This window comes from Arvicanthis niloticus, chromosome 4 (genome assembly GCF_011762505.2).
Source record: "Arvicanthis niloticus isolate mArvNil1 chromosome 4, mArvNil1.pat.X, whole genome shotgun sequence".
NCBI lineage: Eukaryota > Metazoa > Chordata > Mammalia > Rodentia > Muridae > Arvicanthis > Arvicanthis niloticus.
This window is the reverse complement of record NC_047661.1, coordinates 99,808,799-99,835,165: the sequence shown is the minus strand read 5'-3', so window position 1 is coordinate 99,835,165 and position 26,367 is coordinate 99,808,799. Positions and strand designations below refer to the sequence as shown.

Genomic DNA, 26,367 nt, shown 5'->3' with positions numbered 1-26,367 from the left:
CACCTGCCTAAGTGTGGCAAGAGCTTCTCTAGAGATAAACACTCGCCTACTTTCTTTGCTTTACCAAATGGTCTTTAAGAATGTTTATTTAAAACAAAATAAAACAACAACAACAAAAAGAAAATTTAAAAGAGCCAATCCCCTAACAACCCAGGAAAATCTCAAATGTTCACTGATGAATGAACAGATAAGTAAAATGTGGATATAAGTGAATATTCTTCAGTCTTAAAAAGGAAGGCAATTTTGAACATGATACAGTGTAGGCATGAACTCTTGGGTCATTATGTCAGTCACAAAATGACAATCACTATTCACTTATATGAGGAATCTAGAGTAGTCAGGTTTATAGACAATAGAAGGACTTGAACAAGGAAGACACCAATAGACATACTAGTGTGGATTGTAGAGGAGCTCCTGTAGCCCCAAGCCTATAAAAAGAACTATATACATCTAAGGAATGCCAAGGGAGAGCATAGCAGTTAGACAAAAACATATATATGTAAGTAACATTACAAGGACAGATCAGGTTGTAATTATATGTTTAGGAGTGTGTGTGTGTGTGTGTGTGTGTGTATCTATATATCTATAGATAGAAAGATGATAGATAGATAGATAGATAGATAGATAGATAGATAGATAGTTGGGGTTCATAGAAGGATAAACAGACAGACAGATGATTGATAGATAGATAGATAGATAGATAGATAGATAGATAGATAGATAGATAGATAGATAGTTGGGGTTCATAGAAGGATAAACAGACAGACAGATGATAGATAGATAGATAGATAGATAGATAGATATCAACAATTTTATAGAAAAAAGTAGACAGAGCCAGACATGTTAGCACGTGTAATCCCAGCACTAGGGAAGCTGAAGCAGGCTTACATATAGTCCTGCATTACACATAACAATATCTTCAAAAATAAAGTGAAATGGTAATTGCCAGGGACTGTCTGGGGAAAAAAAGAATGGGGATGTGGTGTTTAGAAGATAGCATTTCAGTGACACAAGATGAAAAGAGTAAAGATGAACTATGGAGACAGTTCAGTCATTAAAATATTTTAAATGCTTGTCATGCTAGTATGGAGACCAGTGATCAGAGCCTCAGGACCCACATAAATGCCTGGTAAGTATGGCAAACTATAGTTATAGCCTTGGAAGGTAGAGACAGGAGATCCCTGGAGCAAGCTGGCTCACAAGGGTATCTATATTGTTGGAAATCTCTGAGTTTGATTTGAGAGACCCTGCCTCAAAGAATAGGAGGAAGAGTAATCAAGGAAGATTCCTGATGTCAACCTTAGGCCTCTACATGCATATGCACACACGCACACACGTTCATATGTACCTGCACACATGCAAACATGCATATGCAAACACATATGAACACACAAACATCACATTTATGCCAATAAATAAATACCTGCATAAAAAGCAATTATTTGTCAAAACTCACTGAGCCGTACAATTAAATATGTCTATTTGTTCTTTTCAAATTGCACATGGAAAAGTTGATTTGGAAAGAAAAAGAGATCAGCTACCACCATAAAACAGCAAGCATGAAATATAAGAAGAAAATGAAGCAAAAATAGTCAGTAATGTTTGTGGATGACTAAAATGATGTTGGAAAAACATTTCTGAAATGCCAGACTTTAAGGAACAGAGACTGTGTTAAAACTGAGGCCATCCTGCCTGCCTTCCATGTTACCCTCTACTCTTGTCAGGTGTTAGCACAGTGGGCACAGCCCACTGGCACTTAGTACCCTGGGTGGACTTGCCTGGTCCAGTGTGGTCTGGGTGACTGAGTACTCCTCGATGAGCAGACTGTCCTTGTGGGAAATGAGCAGCTGGAAGATCCTGGCCAGGGAGGATGAGGGGACCTGGAACTGGAGCATGCTGTGGTGTCTCTCCCTCTGCACACTGCCAGGGAAGTTGCCCTGGAAGAACTGCTCCACAGGATTCAAATCGGGAAGCAAGTCATCCTTTGGGGATTTGATTTTCATTGTGACAATGTAGCCGTCTCCAAACCTAGCAAGTGCACAGTGTGAACAGTACTGTAAGAGCTAAGGCAATCCCCAGACAAAGAGTACACTCATCCGGCGTAATAGGGATTAAAAGCCCACAACATTGACCTTCTATGCGTGTTTAGAACTAGGAAAAAAAAATGTTTGGCATCAGTTTCTGGAGGTCTAAATGTCTGTGTGGTGAAGTTGGATGAACATACTTGCTAAAGTCCAAGGTGGTTGTAGCCCCCTGTAGAGATCCTGGGTCCACCCACAAAGACATATGACTAGAGCACTCGGCTCTATGTGGGGAAGACTGAATGGCTTTTATATGATTTTCCAGGGAAGAACAGAGGCTTGGGAAGGCACTACTCCCTGATGAAAGTTCATGAGGAATGTGGAGCTTTGCTGTTGTCTGGATATGATAGACTTCTGAAGACTCACGTATAAAGGCTTGGCACTCCCTGCAGCACTGATCAGAGGTAGGACCTTAAGGGGTGATCATGAGGCACTCTTATGTTATCAGTGGATGATTCCATCAAAGGTGGGACCCAGCTGAAGCAAGCAGATCATGGGGACATGTTTTTGAAGATGTCTGTGTGTGCATGTGCACACATGCGATCATTCCACCCATGTGAAGGATGGTGGCCCCTGTGCAACATGCTTCATGAACTCCTTAAGATTTGATCTCAGCACAGAGAAGCGACATTCTCTGTTATACTAACCAGCTAGCTTGATAGTTTATATCCTGGGCTCTGCATAGCCATGTTAAATATATTCTAATAGGCCTGGGAAAGAGTGATAACTATAAATCCACTCTTCCCCTTACATATTAGGATGCGAGGAAAGATAATGTTCTGATAATCTCATTTTAATGAATTGTTAGCTTTACCTCACAAGTTATACGTAATAAGGAATTATCTTTAACCATTTATAAGTTTATGGTCACAAGGAAATATTGCTCAAGATTATTAGTTTGTCATATGACATATGGTCATTTTTTTTTTCAGACCCAACCGGATATAATATTCTAGAAAGAAAAACTGGTTCTCAAGCTGTTTGGTCTCTTATTTATTCTTACATTGGTTGTAGACCCTCACAAAATGTGCTACGGGTCCTGGATCTGTAGGGAAATGTGGGCTGATACGGGGTCAATGACAGTGGCCCTCACCCATCCCAGCCAGGCTCTGTAAATGTCTCAGTCAGAACTCTCCTATCCAGAGACTCCTGTGAGCTTCTAACCACAAGCAGTTAGCCCAGCATAGAATATCTTATCAGCTTTCTTCATCTGCCTCTAGAGAGTCTGGCCTAGATATCACTAGCCAATGCCTGTGGGATGAAGAGGCAACTGTCCCAATGTCCACAGTGACCTCAAGGCCTGGACGAACCCACAGAATGTAGTAGAAGACAGGCCCCTCATGTGCTTACTTGTACTTGAGGTGTTGGATGGTGCCCAGACATTGGAAGGCGCCCTTCACCATGATGGCCAGCCGAGTACACAGTGCTTCACATTCTTCCATGCTATCAAGCAGGAGAGAGGAAGTGAGACAGAAGGTAGGGGGTGCTCCTCCCTCCCTCCACCTCCCTGGGGATCTCTTGCCTGTGGGAGGTGAGAACCACAGCTCTCCCTTCTCTGATGATGCTCACAATGGTGTTCCATAGCATACGGCGTGCCTGGGGATCCATCCCTGTCGTGGGCTCATCCTGTGAAGTAGGAGAGGAAACAGGGAGCTATGGACTCAGAGTTGGTCTTTCTCCATCGTTACATCCTTCCTGGGCTAATGGACATGTGCACAACCACTTCCCAGCAAGCAAGGCAGAAGCATGTCTTGTAGGACATAAAGGCAGGAGGGAATCGGAGAGTACGGAAACATGGAATACACCTATAGGTCCATGTTAGCTCTGACTAAATTAAAGACAATAGAAATAAATAAGATAATAATAATATGAACAATAACAATAATTAATAGAGACAACAGTAAAATTATCCTTAGGAAGGGTCAGGGGAGGGAAAATAGCCCAAGTAACTTTACAGTCCCCTCTATGTCCTGTGTCATTTAAAACCCAGACTGCATGGACTCAGGGACTCTACTGTGGTCCAATTCATGAGAGGGTCCCCAGAGCCTCTGATTCAAGTAGATGCTCCAGTACACACAGACTTACTTCCTCATCCTAATTTCTAACCAGATAACAACATTCCCTAGAGCTGACAGGGCTTTCTTTCCCATTCTGAGCTTCTGGCCCTTCAAGAGACTTCCCGGCACTGAAGGCCAGACTGTGCTGTGATCAAACACTTGGCTAATTTGCCTTAAAGGGACAACATGTGAGTGAATGATCCAGACAAAAGCAAACTGTTGTCTTTCTAAAGCTGCAAGCCCTGAATTAATTTCCCCAACGCAGGACGTGCAGAGACATCTCCACTCTGCAGGGTTCGATGTCCTCACCAGCAGCAGCAGGGGCGGGCAGCCAGTAAGAGCTATGGCCGTGGAGAGTTTCCTCTTATTGCCTCCACTGTAGGTGCCCACCAGGCAGTCAGCGTACAGAGTCAAGCCCAGGCTCTGGATGCCCCAGTTGGCAACCTAGGAAAGAGAAGAAATTTCAGCTGGTGGATGATGAACAAGTGAAGACCCCAGGAAGAGGCGTGGTTTGGTTAGGTTCGAGGTTGTGTTCTCTACTGTCATCCTGCCTGGTGTGGCAGGGCCATCTGCTGGCCAGTATCCACCAGCACATACTTTAAAGTGAGAAGGTAGCTTTTCTACTCTTGACCTTTGGTTTCACTAGTGTGGCTTTCCTGAGTTCTGCAGCCCTGTTGGAAAGAACCTTCAGCCTTCCAAAGACTACACAACTCACCAAGAGTTCTAGGGTCTCTTTGAGAAGACAGTGCACCTCAAACCCATTGGCTCTACCCCCCCCCCCCAAGCAGGGATACATCTGGAACCTTGTAACTTGTGCATGTAGCAAATATTTACAGAGCATCTAGCATGAGCCAGGCAGGCACTGTAGCAGGCACTGCAGTGGGACGAATAGTGGGGTATTGCCATTGTTATACTTCCCAGATCAGAGGTGACAGATTTTTTTTTTTTTTTTTTTTTTTAACAAAAAGAATGATGGACCAGAACAGTGTGTTGAGGGACCCCAACAGGGAACTGTGTACATGCAAGTGTGCACGTGTGTGTGTGTGTGTGTGTGTGTGTGTGTGTGTGTGTGTGTGCAAGCATGCACCCACAGTCATACCCAGGAACACACTGGGAAAGGAACACACTGGGAAGTATTCTGAGGCCAGCTCACCCTGTAGGTAGCTCTGTGACTCACTTCCCTTTTTTAGTCCTATACTTAGATGTCACTTCCTATGAGCCTTCATCACTTCCTGTGAGCCTTTACTTGGACTGGCCACTCTATGGACAAGCACAGAGTTCATCCCAACATCGTCTTCTGCTTACTATTGCTCTCAGAACTTGCGGCTCTCTAACTCACTGAATATTTTCCTGGATCTGTTGTCATTCTTCCATTAGGATGCAGTCTCCATTTGAAACTTGTTGTTTGGAAATGCTTTCAAGCGCCCTCCCCCACACCCAATGTGTGTACGTGCATGGAAGTGTCATGCCCCAGCCTAGTTCACACTTGCCTCAGCACCCACGTGAGGGACACGAGACAGTCTTGGATGCTGTTCCTCCCCTTCCTCTTTGTTTGAGACAGGATCTCTTACTTGTTCACTGCTGTGTATGACAGGCTAGGTGGCCAGTGAGCTTTGAGTGTTCTCCTGTTCCCCTCCCATCTGGCTGTTAGGAGCACCGGGTTTGCAGACATGCACCAGCACAACTGACTTTATCTAAATCTGAGGATTTGAACTCAGATCCTCACATTTGCACAAGTGCTTTACCCACATAAAGACCTGTCTTTCGCCCTCTCTGTTCTTCTTTAGCACCCTGTGATCAGGGATATTTCCACAGACTCTGATATTCAAAACACATAATCCCTCTTTCTCACCTTCTTTTATAAGGAATATTATTTCTTTAGAATTTGTCTTATTTTTTTAAAAGTAAGATTCAGGATGGCCATTTTTACTATATTAATCCTGCCAATCCAGGAGCATGGCTTTCTTCAGAGACTTGAAGTTCTTGTCATACAGATCTTTCACTTGTTTAGTTAGATTCACTCCAAGATATTTTATATTATTTGTAACTATTGTGAAGGGTGTCATTTCCATAATTTCTTTCTCAGCCTGTTTATCTTTTGAGTAGAGGAAGGCTACTGATTTGTTTGAGTTGATTTTATATCCAGCCACTTTACTGAAGTTGTTTATCAGGTTTAGGAGTTCTCTGGTGGAAGTTTTAGGGTCATTTAACTATACTATTATATCATCTGAAAATAGAGATATTTTGACTTCTTCCTTTCCTATTTGTATCCCTTTGACTTCTTTTTGTTTCTGTTTCCACTTTTATCTCCCTTCTTATTCTTACTGATGCAGTCTTAGTTCTGAATCTGTAGAACATGCACACACCTGCATGAGTCAAAGCTAAACAAAAGGATAACCTCAGAGAACCATGACTCCCTCCCATCTGCCCTTCATCCCAATTGCCATTTATTACCAAACCATTGTCATCTGGTGTGCTGGCTTACCCCTCGTAGGCTCTATCTGTAAAGCTAAGCACCCGCACATCCACTTCTTGTTTTCCTATTTCTTACATAAAAGCAGCGACCCACATGCTCACCTTCACACCTTGCCTGCTCTCATACAGTAACATTAGAAAGAACCCTGACAATAAGTCCTTAACAGGCTGCAGAGGCCATCCTTATTCTTTTCCTACAACAGCATCAGAATGGCGCATGTATCATCTAGCTGACCATGTCTAAATATTTAGGTGATATCAGGTACTTTGCAACCACAAGTGTAATGAATGACCTTGTGCATAAGCACTGTGTACTGTGACTTGTAGATCATTAGGATAAGTCTCCAGAATGTTGATTTGTTGGGGTTTGGTCCTGGGCAGCGTGTTGCAGATGCTGATTTCTGAGCCCTGAGATCTGGCATGGATGCGGGCATTGTTATGAATATTGAAGAATCTCCTGCATCAATGTGGAATAAAGAATGTTCCTCAATTATCTATGATTGGTTAGTAAAAGGCTGAACAGCCAATGACTGGGCAGAGGAGATAGGAAGGCTGGACTTCCAATCCCAGCCAGGAGACTCAGGGAGGAGAGTCAGAGAGGAATTCACCATGAGATAGGAAAGTGTCCAGGGAAAGAAGGGCCATGAGGCAGATGGAGGAGGAGGAATAGGGGGAGGTCGCCAAGGGAGTTCTCCAAGAGCACAGATAACTACAGCAGAGCGAGCCAAGGAGAGACTGAATGCAACTAACTTGGCCATATGTCTGGGAAGTAGCTGGGTAGCATAAAAGGTTAGAAATATCTGCTCAGTTACTGTGCTTAAAGCTTGTTGAATAAATCTGTAAGTCTCCATCTCAATTATTTAGGAGCTAGCCAGGTTAGAAAAAACTGCCACTTTTAAATTTCATCCTATACTAATTGATGGGTTAAAAGACAAAAATGCATGTATCACCAGACAGAAGACTTCAGGGCAAGAATTTACTGTGCGTGTGTCCATTTTGTTTAGTGCTATATCCAGCTTCTAGGTCAGGACTTGGCACACAGCAGACATGACCATTGCTGGGGTGGGTGGAGAGTGCACCCAGTTTTCTGTCTCCACATGATTTTACTTTTATACTCCATAATGTAGGCACATAGTTTGCCAATCTCCCACATGGCCATGACAAACTGTTTCTCACCTTCTCGATTTCCTTTGATGGCACGCCCCGCAGCCTGGCATAGAGGTAAAGGTGCTCTCGGCCTGTGAGTAGGTCATCAATCGCATCAAATTGAGGACAGTAGCCCATGTTTTGATGGACATCAGAAATATTACTTAAAATGCTGTAAGAAGAAAGAACAATTAGTGAGTTTCCTTCATAGAGGGGTGAGCAGAGAGCAGGAGCCAGAGAGCCTTCGGCCATGGGACAAGACCTTCTCCATTTAGAAACACACAGAATTTGGAAATCAAAGTGGGGATCCCTTAGTTAGAAACATGAATTTCCAGAGTGCTGAGCTTTAAATAGTTGGATTCTTCCAAGTTTCACACAGCTAAGATGATACCTGCCACTTGAGTGAATAGGTTGGATCTCCTGTCTTAAGAGCTTAGAAGCAAAGGTTTAAGAAATGATCAATGAATCTTCAGGGACCTTAACCCCTTCCAGACATTTAAGGGCAGCCTGGAAAATGTGATACCTCTCAGGGGAAGTAAACGTCTTCCTCTGTATTTATTTACAAAGAGGGATAATCAGATAACTACCCAGAGAAAGGAGGCTGGCATGCAGCAGAATATGTTTCTATCTTCCCCAGCTGACTAATCCCTTATCAATACCCTACTAGAAAATGTATTGACTGGAACAACAACAAAAACTTGTGCATAGAGCATTTTGTCCAATCACCTTTGTCTAACCACTTACAGGTCAGAGCTTATTAATAAATGATAGCTATAACAGGATGGGATCCAGAGAGTCCAGGGCAGTTCCCTGTTGTGACAAAAATCACTCAAGGTATAGGTAGGTCAGTTAAAACCACTCAGGGAAATAAGGAAAGAACCTTTCCAAACTCACAGGAGTTATCCCACCTACAAGTCCGTTTTAAATCTTTGCTTTCTCTCTAAATTGCAGCTCAGTTTTACCTAAGGATAGCAGACTGTGTCTCATCTATACTAAAACTAGTGTCACCTAATAATGTCCTATTATATCTGCCACCGAGCCCTCTCACCGTAATTCCTGTTGTTACCACTGTTACCACCACTTGCTTGGTGGCAAATAGCTGGGTGGCAGATGAAGTGCACTCAGCCATGACCTGGCTCTATCTTTGTCAGTGTTTGCTTCAGACCCACTAGACATGGCCATGGAGGGGTCTGGAATCCCAGATTCGTCTTATCAGAATCCGGGAGGTATGCTTAAGACTCTCCCTGCTTTTGGGGCTGTGTTGAGCAGGGCTCTTGGGTAAAAGAAGGAGGTCGTAGTCAAGCAGATGTTGGGGAGCTGTCAACAAAGTCTGTCTCCACTAACAAACCAGTATGGAGCAGCCGTGAGCACACTCTGTGCGGGTGCTGCTGTTCGGGGGGCAGCCAGCAAGGAATCAAGCCATTCTCTTTCCTGCCCTTCTATGACAGTGGTCTGTGCCAGGAGGAAACTTGGTATGGTTGAGTGGTTTCAGAGTCTCTGACACCCAGGCACCCACCTGAGACATTAGGCAGCTCTCTGCTCCCTACTAGATTCCTGGCCTGGAATAGAGGAACTGTGGGTGCCCGGTTCATGTAGCCAAAAACAGAGTTCTCCATGTTCTCAGAGGCCCTGAGGGCTTAGCCAATAAGCTTCCCTTCTCGGCCATTCCTCCCTGCATAAAGTATTTAATCTCTGCTCCACTGGAGGAGTTGGTATGGATTTACTCTCCACAACGAACAGTCAATAAATGGTATGGATAAACACAGACTGTCTCGAAGAACTGCAGTGGGGAGCATGGAGAAAGCCTTCGATGACTAAGTCTCCTGCAGAAGGACAATCTGCGCTCCCAGACAACTGTCCCTAAGCTAAGGACTTTTGCAGATGAGCTAAGACTAAGTTTCCACTCCCCTGTCCCCGAGCTTGTCATTGTAGTTCTCAGCTCACAACCCTCCAGCTTGTTCCCAACTGCACACAACCCAGCAGGGGTCTGGATGTCCAGGAGTTTGGGAGCCTCTGGTCCTGGCCTTGTCACAGGCTGTGGAGCCTCAACACTTCATTCCCCACTTCTCTGTGTGACACCCCAGCTGCGACTGGACACCCAGAAGCGTGGGAACCTCAGCTTCGGCCTCCAACATCCTACGCTGTGTTTTCCCACTCCCTGAGAGGTGTCCTGGTGCCTTGCTAAGGCCCAGCACTAGACAGCAGAGGTGCAGGGTAAGTGCAGCCTAGTGGTGCTGCCCAGCATCCCAGCAGCAGGGTGGAACGTGGACCCACATGGCCTGCCGCATAGAGTAGAAGTCTGTTTAAACTCACATTATTATAGATGCCAATAGTCACTTTCCAGAGGCCAACAACACAGGCCAACTTTCTCTTTCTCGCCTTTCCTTGGTCTGATAAGAACAAGGATTGGCACACAAATGGCTAATGCTGCTGAGGTCCTCCTGAAGTCCCTTAGATGAGGGCCTCCATTGCAAAACTCAACCCAGAGAAAGGGTATATCAACCTAGGAGTTCTTAACCTGGGACTCAGAGGCTGCAGTGGGATCACAGATGTACCAGGGCTCAGTAAACCCCTCAAAGCTTTGCAAGCTGTCAGGAGGGAGTGAAAGGGAGGGTGTGGAATATTCTTACAGAGGAAGAAAGTGCAGGGCTCATCAGTTGTTCAAAGGATCTATAACCCAAAGAGATGAAGAACCATTGACTTAGTGTTTTCCAGAACTTTCTGGGAATTCATGCTAAGAGCATACTCTCAACCATCACATTTTGGTTTGGTTTTTTCCAGTGTATATATGTCTTGTGTACTTTTGAATCACATTCTGTGGGAGGCGCCCTTCTCTGCATAGATCTCTCTGGGTCTCAGGGTTATACTGGCATATGTCACTGGATGGCTTTCCCTATGCTAGGACAAGGACATGGCCTGTGGGGACACCCTACAACAGGAAGGGCAGAGAACTCACCTCTTGCCTGCTATGGTAGCATCCCCCGATGTCACTGTGGTGTCCCCAGTAAGCATCTTGAATGTGGTGGTTTTGCCTGCACCATTCACTCCCAGGAGGCCAAAGCACTAGGAGAAAACAGAGACCAGGTATTACTCTAGCGACCAAGGGCATCTTCATTGCCAGACCCCAGGCCAGTGTGAGAGCTGGAAGAGTCATCTTATACCTGGCTGCCGTTACTGAGATTATTGGTCATGTGTGGCTACCAACACAAAATACATCTAATCCTAACTGACATGGACACTAATTGTGTAACCCACTGGCTTTGAAGACTTAGAACAAGAACAAAAAAGAAAAACGAAAAATATCTCAGTAACATTTTTGTACTGGCTGCTTTTGTGTGTCAACTTGACACAAGCTAGAGTTATCACAGAGAAAGGAGCCTCCCTTGAGGAGATGCCTCCATGAGATCCAGCTGTAAGGCATTTTCTTAATTAGTGATCAAGGAGGGGAGGGACCATTGTGGGTGGTGCCATCCCTGGGCTGGGAGTCTTGGGTTCTATAAGAAAGCAAGCTGAGCAAGCCAGGAAAAGCAAGCTAGTAAGTAGCATCCTTCCATGGCCTCTGCATCTGCTCCTGCGTCCTGACCTACTTGAGTTCCTGCCCTGACTTCCTTTGGTGATGAACAGCAATGTGGAAGTATAAACTGAATAAACCCTTTCCTCCCCAACTTGCTTCTTGGTCATGATGTTTTGTGCAGGAATAGAAACCCCAACTAAGACAGTTTTATATTAATTATACATCAAAATTACGTTTTAGATATATTGTATAAAATAAGAATAGTAAATTTAATACCCTCTGCTACCATATCTACCAGAAAGTTTGGCTTTCATTCGATTTCTACTGTCCAGCTCTGCTTAGAGGGAGAAGATTCATGGCGGAGGGCTGATTTTTCTCAAGAGCTGTTTCATGTCAGTCGGTGTGGTACCCACCTCTCCAGGGCGGACTCCGACACATAACTGATCTACTGCCGGGCTGGAAGCGCCTGAGTAAACCTGTAAAATTCAAAGAAGCTGGGCTGACGACCAAGACAAGGGTAGAGCAGTGTGTGCATGAACAGGGTCCCTTCTGACAGGGCAGGGCAGAGGGGTGAGAGCAAAAGGCAGCACAGAGCAGTTTGGAAGAAAACCACAGACACTACAAGGCTACACATTAACACCACATTGGGAGAGGAGCCACGGCACAGAGAGGTACGGAGGGCGAGCCATGCCATGCACAAACAGAACAGACAGCAGATGCCAGTGCTCAGTTAGAGAAGCTCTTCTGGAGACCCTGTGGTACCCAAGATGAACAGCAGGGGCAATATAATATCATGGGAACTAGGTGCTCCAGGAAGGCAAGTGACAATACAGAGACAGCATGGGGGTGTATGGGACAGCATAACGGTCCTGTGCCATCTGTGCACTCAGCCTGCAACGCCAGGAAAATATGGCCCACACCCGCTCCTCACCTTGGTTAGTTGGTTTAGCTTTAAGATGTCAGTTTTATTTCCCCCACTCATAACTCTCTGTCTTTCTTCAGCCACATCATCATCTTCATCAAAAACGGGCTCTCTAGCGGGCTCAGCAATCCTAGAGGAAGGAGCACGGGCAGGATTGTGCAGGGCGTGCAGTAACCATCATGCTGTCCCTTTCACCCAACTGTCCTTCCCGTTCCCCCACTTTTACTCCTCTGGACTTCTTTCCTCTAAACCTAGTCTAAAAAACGGTTCCCGTCAGGAGGGACCCGAGGCAGGAAGGTCAAGCACTTCTGTTGAAATCCTCTCTGCGCCGCCATCTTGCCTCTTCATGCATGACCTTGTCCCTGGACCTCTCTGAGCCTTGTCTTCTTCGACCACATAAAGGTGAGAGATGAAGGCTGCCTCAGGGCTGGGTGAAGACAGAGTCTGAAAGACTCGGGAGCCGCATTATATTATAAAAGCATTGCTCTGTGGCAAGTGAAATGTAGGTGAGTTATTAACTACCTTCCCTCTTCCTCCAGCCCTCCTTACCAGTGCGATGTCAGGATAGCTTTGGCATCTTATTAATACATGCTTCCAAATCTTTCTTGGTCCAATCTGTTAAGTTCCAAGTCTAACCTCTTTGAGCTTCTCTGTCCTGCAGGCAGGTCCCATATGCCTTTGCCATCTGTACTTTTTTTTTTTTTAAGTTGCACTCACTTCTCCACCAACCACTGGCACCTGCCCCTGGTCTCTACCTCACACAGGCCATTCCCACCTGCTGACCTTAATGTGTTCTCTTGCTCCTGCCCTGCCAACAGAATCTTCCCATCCTTAAAGGCACAGACTCTTTGAAAATGTTCCTGACTACCTACGTCTAGAATGACCAACCTTTTGGCACGGATACCTGACATCCTCATCTACAAGTGTGTTATGCTGTATTCCTAGCTTTCCTCGGATGCAAGAGGCCTGTAGGTTGTAAGTTAGACATGCCCGACCTAGGGTTCCAGTCTTTCCTTTCTCCCTTACTGACTGCATCTGACGTATCACTAAGTCTTGTCTAAAGCCCTTTCTACTTTATCTCTTCCAATGCCCCCCTCATACCCAGGTCTCTGTTGTCTCTTTGCATATCAACATGGACTCCTATCTCACCTCTCAGTGTGGCAAGGTCATGTCACCACCGGGGTTAAAATACCCCAGGGATTTCATGTCGCTTGGGTCCCAAGCCATCAAGATGAGGAGTATTTCCTGACCCAATGCTGTGCCCCTCTGCCCTCATTCTCTACTACTTCCTCTTCCTGTTCCATGGCTCCCTGGAAGTCCTTTCATTCTGTATACCAGTCTTACCCTCTGGGGTTGCCATATTTTTGTGCAGGCAATTTCTGGCACAGCCATATCTAATAGGAATGGCAAAAGACATAAAGCCAGCACAGATGCTTGGCAAAGATCAACAAAGCTGAGCCAAGTGATGCAATCACCGTCTTGCCATCTTCCACGTCACATTATGATCTCCATGTGTTGGATGCTTGGGAGCTCTTAATATTTGTACAACTTGGGATATAGGATTGATGAAAATGTCCTCATGACTCATTTACACCCCATCCCAAGAGAACTGCCTCTAAGCTTCCTGGGAAAGTCCTGAGCATACTATCCCTCCCGTCTTTAGGGAGATATTCTTATCTGACTTTTCTTGAAGGTCTTTCTTACACCCTAAAGGTTATGACTCAAAGAAAGATGCCAGAGATCTCCTTACGAGGTTCTGACTCCAAGATACTTTTGGAAGTATTACTTATTATCTGGCCCTGTACTTAGGAACAAGATAATCAGAACAAAGTAAACTGTAACAGATAAACAAGATTTGATGGGCTAGAAAATTTGGCAGTAGATCAGGTTAAAAGCCTCTTACTATACTCAGACAATTATGTGTCATTTAAGATTGGGGCTGTGTATGGTACGCCCCTTGAGGAAAAGATACAGCAACAAAGTTAGATTGGCTGGAGTTACCTCTGCCCTAGACAGGAGCTTATACTAATGGACAAACAATCATGAGGATAAATGATAAAAGAATAAAATATTAATATTCCCCTTCTTAGAGAAGTTAGCTCATGTAGAGCCATTATGGTGCCATATGGCCAAGAAATAAAAGAATACCAAGGTTAAACAGGTAAATAAATTCTAAAAGGATATAAAATATAAACATTGTATTGTGACAGAAATAGAATAACTGCAGTAGCTTTGGCCTGAAGGTTTTTATTGGGCCTAATAACAATTAACACTCTGACCATTAAGAGTTAGTAATACAGTGCTTGAGACATGACAGTGTGCCCAGGCTGGCTTGGAGATGTTCTGTCTACTGCCCTTGAAAATGCAAGATTCTTAAATATTGGGTTACGGGGTTGGTGAAAGAAAATGACTGTAAAAGATAACTCTGTTCTGTCACTGGTTGTCAATGATGTCTAAACTTATGACCAAAAGGAAGTTAAAACACATGTCCAGGGACAAAAGTGATATGGTCTATGTTTTGGAACAACATGAATCTATCCATGCCTACTGAGTTCTGTATAAATAAAGAAGCAATCTGACTGCTAGTGAGGCAGGCTTCAAGATCCTCCAGCCCTGTCGGACTCACTCCTCCCTGGGGACTCCTTATCTCCACTGCAGGACCTAGCCATTGCCGGGGCTGGCTCCTCTTCTACCAAAAGCATCCTTTCTTCCTCCCCTCCTCTCTCTTTGCTTGTTAATTATCTGCAGGGGTGTGGTTGCTGGGTGTCTGGAAGCCAGGTCTTTCTGATGTTTTCTATGACTCACTGGTATCAGTGTCAGTGTCTAAAGCTAATGACTTAGTGCTGGTAATCAACTCTTTCCTCCTCTTTTCTTCTAAACCCTATGGCCAACACGGCAAAGGGCTGAGAGGCCTACGGATAGCCTCTCTCGGTCTGACCCGTAACTAGAAGCACTGCTGACTGTTTTATTCCATATGCATGGATTTATTTTCCTTCTTAGTCTTCTCAACCCTGTGATTAGAGAAGCAGGTCATTTATAATGCACCAAGTCCTGGAACTGTTTATTTACAAATAATCAGACATACCCTGAGAGGTGGAAAGGCTAAGAAACAAACCATTGTCACAAAAGACTCTTAGGCCTGGGTGAGCGCAGCACAGGGCCCTGGGTGTGTCCCTCTGAAGGGGGTGTACTCCAGAAAGGAAGATCAGGTCAGCAGGAGGCAGGCAGGAAGAGCCTGGGGACGTGTGGCTGGACAGGAACTCTCTGACCTGACCTTTGAGATGTCCTGGTAATGCTAGGGTCGGCAGCTATCTAGATTCAGGGATGGAGGCTGAATTGCCTTTTTTCACTTTCCCATGGGTCCCTGGCTGCCTCACCTGGCACAAGGTCCCAATTTTATTCCTTGTCCCACTTCCCTGCCCTGCCCTCACTCAATGTTCTAACTCGCAAGGGAGTTTGCTTTGTCTCACTTCTCAAAGATCGAAACCGTGCTTCCTAGTGTCTTGGATACTCCATCGTGATCCTTCTTGCAGTTTTATCATCCAGTTTAAGATAGGTGTGTAGTAATTACACAAGAAAGTCAAATATTAGTAATTAAAATGAAACCATTGTATTTCTCAAAGTTTGAAGTTAAGACTTGTCTCGAGTTCGAACGGGCCTGTTTTAACCCATCTCTCCCTGTGGTGTGCAGAACAAACTGGGCCTTGAGAAGGAAGAGAACAAAGAACAGAATGCAGTTTCTGAGAACCATGCCGAGGTGAAGCCCAGGGTTGGAAACACTGGGGTCCAGGAAGACATACCACCGGGTGAAGAAGAAGTGATGCTGGATGAGCAGGGTCAGAAGGAAGTACACCACCCCTTCTATTGCCATAGCAACCAGGTTCTTCCCAATCAGGTCCCACTGGAATGGGTTTGCAGAGTACTCCTCACCTGAGAATAGAAGCAATAGGACATTAGCAAGAATAAAGTCTGCATCAAGCTGCCAGGCTCACTCATGAAGACCCAACTATGACCCATATGCTCAGGCCTTATGTGAGAGGCTAAATGAGACCTAAATCAAGTTCTTCTTGGCTCCCCAGGCCAGAATATAGGAAGGTAAAATCCTGTGCTTGGCCCTGCCTGTGGCTCTTGGCCATAGACACAGTGGCACCCTGACCCCTTCTAGGTGTCTGGTCTAGCATGATGCCTGACCTGCATTTAGGTGGCCTCCCAGCCTCTAGGCTGCAGGTCTGACGTCAGAACCCATGTTGTGACTTTCCCAGCATGAATGGATCCATGGTTGTGACCCACAGACCTAGAGTGCTACCCACCAAACTGGGCATAGATGTCTGTCACAGCTTGGCTGAGTGCCAGGTCGATAAGGCCCCGGCCCAGGCAGAAGTGAGGGAAGACAATGAGCAACTTCCTCAATGTGGCATTGAACCTGAGCAGTGTCTGAGAAAGAGAAGCGAGAATGTTAGGAGTGTGGAGGCTGAGGCCACCTGTCCCCTCATGAGCAGGTAGGCTCTGATGGCTTCACAGCGCAAGGCCAGGCAGATGTGTGGCCACCCTCTGAACTGTGAAAAACTAGTGAGAAAAGGAATGGCTAGGGACACAGACCCCCAGGAAGCTGGAGTGCTGGGAGTACAGTCATAGCATAGCCTAGCCATAGCCTAGCCATAGCCATAGCCATAGCCTAGCCATAGCCATAGCCTAGCCATAGCCATAGCCATAGCCATAGCCATAGCCATAGCCTAGCCATAGCCATAGCCTAGCCATAGCCATAGCCTAGCCATAGCCTAGCCATAGCCATAGCCTAGCCATAACCTAGCCATAGCCATAGCCATAGCCATAGCCATAGCCTAGCCATAGCCATAGCCATAGCCATAGCCTAGCCATAGCCATAGCCTAGCCATAGCCATAGCCATAGCCATAGCCTAGCCATAGCCATAGCCTAGCCATAGCCATAGCCTAGCCATAGCCTAGCCATAGCCATAGCCTAGCCATAGCCTAGCCATAGCCATAGCCATAGCCATAGCCATAGCCTAGCCATAGCCATAGCCATAGCCATAGCCTAGCCATAGCCATAGCCTAGCCATAGCCATAGCCATAGCCATAGCCTAGCCATAGCCATAGCCTAGCCATAGCCTAGCCATAGCCATAGCCTAGCCATAGCCTAGCCATAGCCATAGCCATAGCCATAGCCATAGCCATAGCCTAGCCATAGCCATAGCCATAGCCATAGCCTAGCCATAGCCATAGCCTAGCCATAGCCATAGCCATAGCCTAGCCATAGCCATAGCCTAGCCATAGCCATAGCCATAGCCATAGCCTAGCCATAGCCATAGCCATAGCCATAGCCTAGCCATAGCCATAGCCTAGCCATAGCCATAGCCTAGCCATAGCCTAGCCATAGCCATAGCCTAGCCATAGCCTAGCCATAGCCATAGCCTAGCCATAGCCATAGCCATAGCATAGCATAACCAGAGCCAGAGCCATAGCACAGCACAGCACAGCACAGCACAGCACAGCATAGCCAGAGCCAGAGCCATAGCCAGAGCAGAGCAGAACACAGAGAGAGTCATCAAAAGTAAGACAACCAGCCCTTTAGCCACCTACTCCCTTGTTTTTAAAGGCTTCTGTCTGGCATCTCCATCTGGACAAAGAAGCAGAGGGTGTAGACAAGGCAAGTGGACCTAATATCTGGTAAAACAGCCATTTGGCACCAGGGTTTCCTAATCCCATCCTCAGGATTATTTGGGAGCAGGACAGTATGTGCTAGTATGTTATCATTTATGTATGAAAAAAAATGTTGGAGAAGAATACATGTTTGTTTGTATGTCTTCAGAAAACATTACAAATTGGAATAAGGTGGAATCTCGAGAAGAGAGTTGGGTGACCGGAAATGGGGAGGGAGCTTCTTCATTCTTACATCTTCTTGTTTCTTTTACATTTTGAAGTCACTTGAACTGAAGCTCCCGTGGCACAAGCCGTTAGTATGCAGTCCTAATATGAAATCACCTGACTATGTCATTGTGTGTGTGTATGTGTGTGTGTATATGCACATGCATATGAGTGTTTGTACATGAATGTGCATGCTTTCTACCTTTATTCTAAAAAGTTAGAATCATGAGTGAATCCTTTAAAGAAGAGGCTTATAAAGCCATGGCACTCACAGCATATAAATCAAGACTTGAGAGTAGGGAGTAGAGCCCAGTGAGGGTGGGGGAGACAACTCTGATCACCTGGGCATGTGCATCTGTATACAGTGCTCTCCGTGGCTCTGGGGACTGCTATATCAGTTTGAACATCCCACTAACTAAACCAGGAAGCCAAGAAGGTCCTGCTCACCCGGTTATTCTCAAATAATTCCAGGACAAAGGTGATGGCGCTGCTGTTGATGCCGATGAATAGGTTAGCACAAGACAAAGCCACATAGGCTGTGCTGGGGACTTCAAACAGGAAGGATGCTGGATACATCATGGGGATGACTGCCCATCTGTGTGAGATGACACAGCTCAGAGGGAGAGAGTTCTGGGTTCCACCCCATCAACCATACCTCTAAATATAAGGGGACATGTTTGGACTGGCCAGGGTCCCAGAGAAAGAGAAGAGACACTCCATTCCTTGGACTCTGTGCTATATCTTCAAAACAAGTTGGTGATGTTTGTCCTAACCATATCATGAGTTTCATGAGGGGAGAATGAGGCAGGAGCTTTGTGTGAACTTCATGAGCTATAAAGCCCAGAGGCCACCCATGGTAATGCTCTCTACTCCAGGTAAAGCAGAATGGAAGTCCCAAGTTCATCTTCACAGTTCATTTTCTAGTCCACAGTCAAGCTGGCTTCTGAGTCCACTCTCAAGAGAGAAAAACTGAGACCACTGTTCTAGGACAGAGACCGAGGTTTTGGTAAGTCTTCCCTCTTCACATGATGAAGGGCTAGGCATCATTCCTTCCTTTATTTATAGGTGAGGAGTCTACAGGCCAGATAAATGCATTCTTGGCCACAGTTAAACCTATAGCCAGTGGTAAGCCTGAGATACAAAGCTGCTTGCTGTGCTCCATAAATTGATTGGATCCAGTCTCCGTGTCATCTTCTAGCCTGACCTAGGGGTAGTGTTGAAGCCTAGAATCTTCTACTGTATGAAGATAATTCTTAGTCAGCATAGAGGGAGACACTACATTGGGCAGCTTGCCCACAGAGGGAATAGAAATCAGAGCTGGGGAGGAAGTGGGGACTGAGTCCCAGACTTCAGTCAAGGCCACAGTTGGAAGTAAAGAATATTCAGACTATGTGGTATGTATCTCTTCATCCCTAACTGGAGTAGGACTCAGAAAGACTTAGATGGCTGAAGTCAGTCAGGCAGATTTCTGATTAGCTACCACAGAAGCTTCTTGGTCTGGAAGCTAAGCCTGCATGTGCTACCACTATAAGACAACCCAAGTTTGCTACCAGAAAATAATATCTCCTCCCCTGGCCCAGATGACTTACCCATAGAGCATGAGCAGAGCGACCAGTGCAGGAAGGTTCTCTGTGGATGTGTAGGCTTTCTTTTGGAATCCAATGAAGATGCCCACCACTAGTCCTGCACTGACAGCGTAATTCATCTTGAAGAGAGGAGAGAGTATGACACTGAACCTCTATGACCTGGGGCCAGGCTCTCCCAACTCTTATGGACTTGGACTGAGTCCAATAGTCTAAATAGTTTTTTGATTAACAGATACAGAGTTAAGACCTAGGTCAAGCTGGTCATAGTTCTAAGATCTCTTTTCTACTCCTGTTCTGTGTCTTTGGATCTTTCTGTATCTTTCTGTATCTGTATCTTTGGAAAGGGTATATATGAACTTCTCTCTGATCTCTTACTCTCTTACTAATTGGTCGTAAAGTCCTGATGGTTATTCTTTCTAAAGATGTCTCCAGAATTTAGAAAAATTTAAAATATATCTTTTGACTTTGAGAAGCTCACACGGGTGGGGGTAACTCTTCTAAACAATGCAGTTCTAAAGACATTAGGTCAGGCTTGGATATGGTAAGATTAGGTCTCCACCAGGGTAAAAGCCTGGTGAGGTTGAGGAGGGCATTGCACAGAGGGTACCTGGAGTGGGTGCCAGAGGCCCTGTTGAGACAGACAAGCATAAGGAATAGCTTAGCAGCTGCGGCTCCACTTGGCTTGGGCTATACACACAACCATTTCCAGATCATACTTGTTAGCAGGTTAAGATTTTGGCCTGCATCAAGTTGCGTGCATACCCATGTTAAACAACAAAAATAAGTTACTTCTCTTAGCAACCCTTTGATATGCCCTATTTGAATTCTAGTACTTCCTGGAACACTGTCTTGGGATTATAGGTTATGGGCCTATATTGAGTACCCTAGATTAGCTAGGATACATGTATAATAAAGCAAAACTGTATCCTCAAATGAACTTTCAGGGGAAATGCCCCATTTCCCATCTTATGCCTATGTACAACTGGACATGCATAGGATTAAAATCAGAAGAGCATGCACATTAGCAAAGATTTATACAATCTTAGTTCATCAAAACGGAAACTTCTGCACTCCACCTGCTAGCAAGCAAGCTCTTCCTCCTCTTGAACCCCAAGAAATAACTGAGGCCCTTGATGACCTCACTCATTTGTCCTGCTGCCAATCTTGACAGTGTATTTCTAATCTGTTCTATTACATACTTTAAATAAAGTTTCTTTGCTATGTTGCAGTCAATTCTTCTTTAAGACTTGCTCATTTTTATTTTACATGCATGAATGTTTCGCATGAATGCATGCCTTTGTACTATGTACATGCAGTTTGCTAACAAACAAGAACAGAGCATCAGATCCTCTGGAATCAGACTTACAGATGGTTGTTAGCCACCATGTGCATACAGGGAACTGAACCTAGGACCCCTCCTAACCACTGAGCCCTCTCTCCATCCCCTATGCAGGCTTCTATTTCATTGTTAAATAAGGGGCCAAGAACCTGAGAGCATCCATTCCAGACTCTGACCCATAACATCATGGGGTGAAGAGGTATCTGTATAGGAAGTTGGTCCACATGAGACACAGCTGAAGCAGGAAGAAGAGAGGGGTATCCCTACCGAAAGGGGACCAGGGCAGAAATGGAGCACTTACTACAGGTGTATATATCACTCCGTTAGGTAAACAACTGAGGATGGTAAAGCCAGTTCTTACTTGGAGAAGAGAATTATGGACTTAGAAGGTCAGAAAGCTAGCATGAACTCTTTGGCAGTAGACTTGAGTTGGAGGCGAGCATCGCAGTTAGTGACTAGAGAGAGAACACTGGTGTACATCTGTGTATGTTAGGCCTGCTGTCAGTGCTGTCTTGGTGGCAATGAACAAGTCTGGTGCCCAGACTTTAGTTTATGAAAGCTTCCTACTGAAATGAACCAGGATCCCTTGGGAAAATATCTGGCTCCAGGGGAGTTGTAAAATCAACCTGGGGTCTCCTGCACAACCAGAGGCAGGAAGGTACTCCAGGAAAATGGACACAAGTCAATAGGGCGTAACGAGCAGCTTGAAGGAGTGCCCACTGGTTACACTGTTGATTGTCTCTGTATTAAACTAAATAATAATTGTATCATATTATAATCCACTAATTAACAAGAGCTATGAATACATACATGCATAAATAATGAACAAAGGGTAAGTTTGCTAACAAACTAGTTATTTGTGCATCTTCTTTTCTTTTTAAATACTTATTTATTAATGTACATGAGTATACTATAGCTGTCTTCAGACACACCAGAAGAGGGCATCAGATTCCATTACAGATGGTTGGGAGCCACCATGTGGTTGCTGGGAATTGAACTCAGGACCTTTGGAAGAACAGTCAGTGCTCTCAACCTCTGAGCCATCTCTCCAGCCCTATTTTATGTATCTTCAAAGTACCCCTTAAAGTTCCTAATAATAATAAAGGAGGAAAGAATAATTCTTCTGGTGGAGAAGCTGGACAAACATCTTTGTAAGTGGCAAAGTGAATGCCCCCCAAAACTAGGACAAGTGGAAATTGGACCCAAACTGAAGAGTGCAAGGAGAACCCAGCTTCTGCAACTGACACTGCTGCCACGGACTCACAGCCTCAGTCTGGTCATGAGGAACCTCAGGTAACCCCTAACTGGAGGACACCCTGCCAAATAACTACCCTGGGATCTTCCAGTGGGTTAAGGTCGTGTGTGTCAGGGGAGGAGCAGGAACTGTTTTGGGTTGAAGGAGACAAAAGAGCATGAGCTAGTGCAAGGTGTTGGTATGGAGGCATGTTCTTGTTTGTAAACCCAGAGGAGTGTGTGTCTATGTGTGTGTGTGAAAGAGAGACAGAGCAGACACAGACAGACAGACAGACAGACAGACAGACAGACACACACACACACACACACACACTCACATAAAAAAAAAAAAAACCCAAAAACCAGTTTTCAACTCTTTTCTCCTGGTTAGCAGCCCAGAAACTACAGGATGCCTGGAATTGTGTAAAAGACATCAAGCAGCAGGAGTTGGCAGCCTTCCTCAAAAAGTCTGGGAAGCGGAAAGTCCCCACTTGGGAGGACACAGTCAAGCTGGCCAAACATAAGAGTTCACCCTCTATGGTGAGAAGTAGGCCTTCACAGCAGCTGCTTCCCCAGAGCAGCACCCGCACACCTGAGACAGTGCTGAAGTGGCTCCTTGACCAAGATCTCCAAAGGATGTCAGAGACATGGTGTCAGGCCCTGCCACGTCAGCAGAGGCTCTAAGAATGTGTTTTCCAAGTCCTAGAGGGGCTGGAAATCATGGAAAAGGACTAAGGACAAAGTGACACCTCAGAGATGGAGAGGTCTGGACAGAATTACAGGACTGACGGCAGCTGCCAAGAAGCATTACAACAAAGAGTCAATAAAGTGTTTCACTCTGAGAGAGAAAGAAAGAAAGAAAGAAAGAAAGAAAGAAAGAAAGAAAGAAAGAAAGAAAGAAAGGAAGGAAGGAAAGAAAGGAAGGAAGGAAAGAAAGAAGGAGAGAGAAAGAAAGAAGGAAAGAAGGAAGGAGAGAGAGAAAGAGAGAAGGAAAGAAAGACAGACACTTTCTGCTAACTCAGAAAGCTTCAAGCCATACTTGCCACTTCCATGGTCCTACACTGTTTCAACCGATGACACATAAAAGACAGGAATTCACAGGGACACAGGTAAATTGTTAGTTCAACAATGACTCCCTGGCGTGCACTCACTGTCTTCTTGCCACTGCCTAATGAGAGTAATGAGCACCTTCATTCTAGACCACAGAGCTTGGGTGTCACAAAACAGGGCTGAAAATATAGCTCAGTAATAAGGAGCACTTGTTCTTACAAAGGATCCATGTTGGGTCCCCAGTATCTACGTAGCAGTTAACAGTGGACTATAACTCCAGTTTCAGGGGATCTAATGCTCTCTTTTGGGTATCAGAAATGCAACAAGCACACATGTGGTGTGTGCATACACATAGACAAACACTCACATACCTAAACACACATAAAATAAAAAATAAAATACGTTTAGAAATAGTAAAATTGCCAACGCTTTTAACAGTTAGCTTTTTAAGGTAGGAGAGCCCAACTCTTTCCTGTTAAAATCACAGTCCAAAGAGAAGCTTATAGCTCTTGAGATCCCCATGCACTGGGGGTGTTCTTTTATGCAGGCAGAAGAAAAGGGAGATAATTCAGCTTCCGGTGAAGTTTTCTGGTTTTGAATTGTTATGTGATGGCTGCATCATAAGTTGAGCAAGGTCAAAGGATTCATGTCCTCAGGAGTCCTTAGAGTCAGCATTGTTAGCAAAACCCACAGGGAGAGGGCCATTGGTGCTGGTCTTCATGAGTCAACATGTTTTTATCGTTATGTAGTTTTTATAATGTTGAGATAAAACAAAGATCTCATGGCCCTGGTATGGTGGGTGATACATGCCTTCCACTCCAGAACTTGGGTGGCAGAGGCAGGTGGATCTCTGTGACTTTGCAAGCCAGTCTATTTATTGAGTTCCAAGCAAGCCAGGGCTGCATAAGTGAGATCCTTGTTTCAAAAAATAAAACAAGGGGCTGGAGAGATGGCTCGGCAGTTAAGAGCACTGACTGCTCTTCCAAAGGTCCTAAGTTTAGCAACCACATGGTGGCTCACAACCATCTATAATGGGATATGATACTCTCTTCTGTTGTGTCTGAAAACAGCTACCATGTGCTCATATAAAACATATATATCTTAAAAAAAAAAAAAAAAAAAAAGACAGGGGCTGAAGAGATGGCTCAGTGGTTAAGAGCACTGACTGCTCTTCCAGAGGTCCTGAGTTCAATTCCCAGCAACCACATGGTGGCTCACAACCATCTGTCATGGGATCTGATGCCCTCTTCTGGTGTGTCTGAAGACAGCAACAGTGCACTCAACATATATAAAATAAATAGATAAATAAATAATCTTTAAAAAAATAAGACAAAGCAAAAAGACTCAAACATCATGTTATTCAAGACAACAAGAAAAGATGGGTTAGTGTCACAATGACCCTGTCACATGATAACAAGACTCTTAACAGTTCCATTTGGTCTGTAATAACGCAGCCAGCATTTTAATCTCTCTCTGGCCCCACCAACCTTGATTGTTGTCTGCAGTTGATCTGATGATTTCTTTTTCTTAATTTTCCCTAAGATGGTAGTTGATCTCACACAGTGAAGATTAAAACAATTATTGTGTGAGTCTATGTGCATGATGCATATGTATGAGTACACACACCACAAACACATACGTGTGCGGAGGCAGAGAACACTTTTTTGGAGCACTTTTCTGCCTCTGCCTTTACATGGGTTCCATGGGTTGAACTCAGACCATAAGGCTTGCGTTGCAAAGCACCTTTACCTGCTGAGCCATGGCACCCCAGAAAGGCTATGTTACTTTGTTACTGTAGCAAAGTAACCAGGAAGAAGTAAAATAAGGTTTCTCGACAGTGTTCCCAGATTCAGCAAATTGAAATATTGACTACCCAATTAAATTTGAATTTTTGATAAGCAACCAATAACTTTTAGTATAAACATATTTACCATGTAATAGTTGAAGTGGGATATACTCAATATTTACACAATGAGTTGTTCATTGCTTATCCTGAGATTCAGAGCTGGTGGTTAGCCTATATTTATCTGGTGATCCTAACACAAGGGGAGTTCTACCTTCCCTTTTGGGGGTGGGGGTGGGGAGGTTAAGACAGGGCCTAAGAAGGGAATGTTAGATATTCGGTATTACCTGCTCAGACCCATGCAACTAGCAGAAAGATCTACTCCGTGGCTATTACTGTGTTCAGTGGTCTGTCTTCTTAAGGGTTGGTTCCCAATAGGTTTGTTAAGATATCAAGAGATAGCAGACCACTGTCCCAGCAGCCCTAGCAATGTGAAATCTCTCCCTGCCCAGTCCCGCCCTGGGCCTTTGGAAGTTAGGGAAGGCCTGGCACTTACAATATCCCAGAGGAAGTTGGTCAGCCAGTAGGTGGTGGGGCTCACACCACTGATAAACTGCAAATGTTTAGCTTTTGTCACTCTCTCCTGGATCAAGTAAAGGACAAAGCTGGCCGGAACGTAGGACATGGCAAAAATCACACAGATGGCAACCACGGCATCCACAGAAGTAGTCAGTCTGCAGCAGGACCAGAGACAGGGACAGTCAGAAGCCCAGAGAAGGTATGCATCAGGCTCTGGGTAGTACTTAGCCAACACCACATTGTGTCCTTAAACCCACATCCCTAGCCTGAGGCTCAGCATCCCACAGAAATTAACCTTGTTCAAGGTTAAGTGCATAGTTCTGTGGGCTGCTTTCTGGACTCATGAGTATATCCTAGTTAACTTCTCTTTTCATTACATTTCTACTTGTATATTATGGTATACATAAACGAACAACCGCAGCAATTCTGAGTTCTTCTTAACTCTGGGTTTTTCTACAAAATCTCAAGTTTCCTGCAGGCACAGGCAGGCCTGTGTTCGATGAAATCACATGTCTGGGGAAATGATTACATGCAACTCAAGGGGTATGAGGCTACTTATATAAGATTGGTCTCTGGAACTACACAGAAGGCGTTTGGCTTGGGAGTAGGTAGACACTGAATCCTGCCTGAACCCTAGGAGGTTCCGATAGCTTCCCAGAAGTTTGTCCTTTCAAAAGCTTCTCCTAAGGTCTCCTTGGTGGGCCCTCAAATAGAACAAA

The 26,367-nt window shown here is 45.0% G+C and overlaps 1 protein-coding gene across 5 annotated transcripts in view; it reads right to left on the bottom strand.

Annotated features, from left to right (window-relative positions):
- The window catches only part of Abca4 (ATP binding cassette subfamily A member 4), a 134,899-nt gene that overhangs the window by 4,243 nt on the left and 104,289 nt on the right, over positions 1 to 26,367 (bottom strand). For 4 of the 5 annotated variants that reach the window (XM_076933199.1, XM_034500722.2, XM_076933200.1 and 1 more), the window contains 13 exons: positions 25,626 to 25,803; positions 19,668 to 19,783; positions 18,526 to 18,673; positions 16,506 to 16,629; positions 15,996 to 16,125; positions 12,205 to 12,325; positions 11,687 to 11,749; positions 10,716 to 10,822; positions 7,790 to 7,931; positions 4,448 to 4,582; positions 3,604 to 3,707; positions 3,432 to 3,524; positions 1,779 to 2,028 (listed from right to left, as the gene is read on the bottom strand). In XM_076933199.1, the coding sequence (XP_076789314.1) occupies positions 1,779 to 2,028; positions 3,432 to 3,524; positions 3,604 to 3,707; positions 4,448 to 4,582; positions 7,790 to 7,931; positions 10,716 to 10,822; positions 11,687 to 11,749; positions 12,205 to 12,325; positions 15,996 to 16,125; positions 16,506 to 16,629; positions 18,526 to 18,673; positions 19,668 to 19,783; positions 25,626 to 25,803 (1,711 nt within the window). Of the gene's footprint in view, positions 1 to 1,778; positions 2,029 to 3,431; positions 3,525 to 3,603; positions 3,708 to 4,447; positions 4,583 to 7,789; positions 7,932 to 10,715; positions 10,823 to 11,686; positions 11,750 to 12,204; positions 15,899 to 15,995; positions 16,126 to 16,505; positions 16,630 to 18,525; positions 18,674 to 19,667; positions 19,784 to 25,625; positions 25,804 to 26,367 lie in introns of those variants that run through there. The other variant, XM_076933202.1, reaches the window with a different exon arrangement.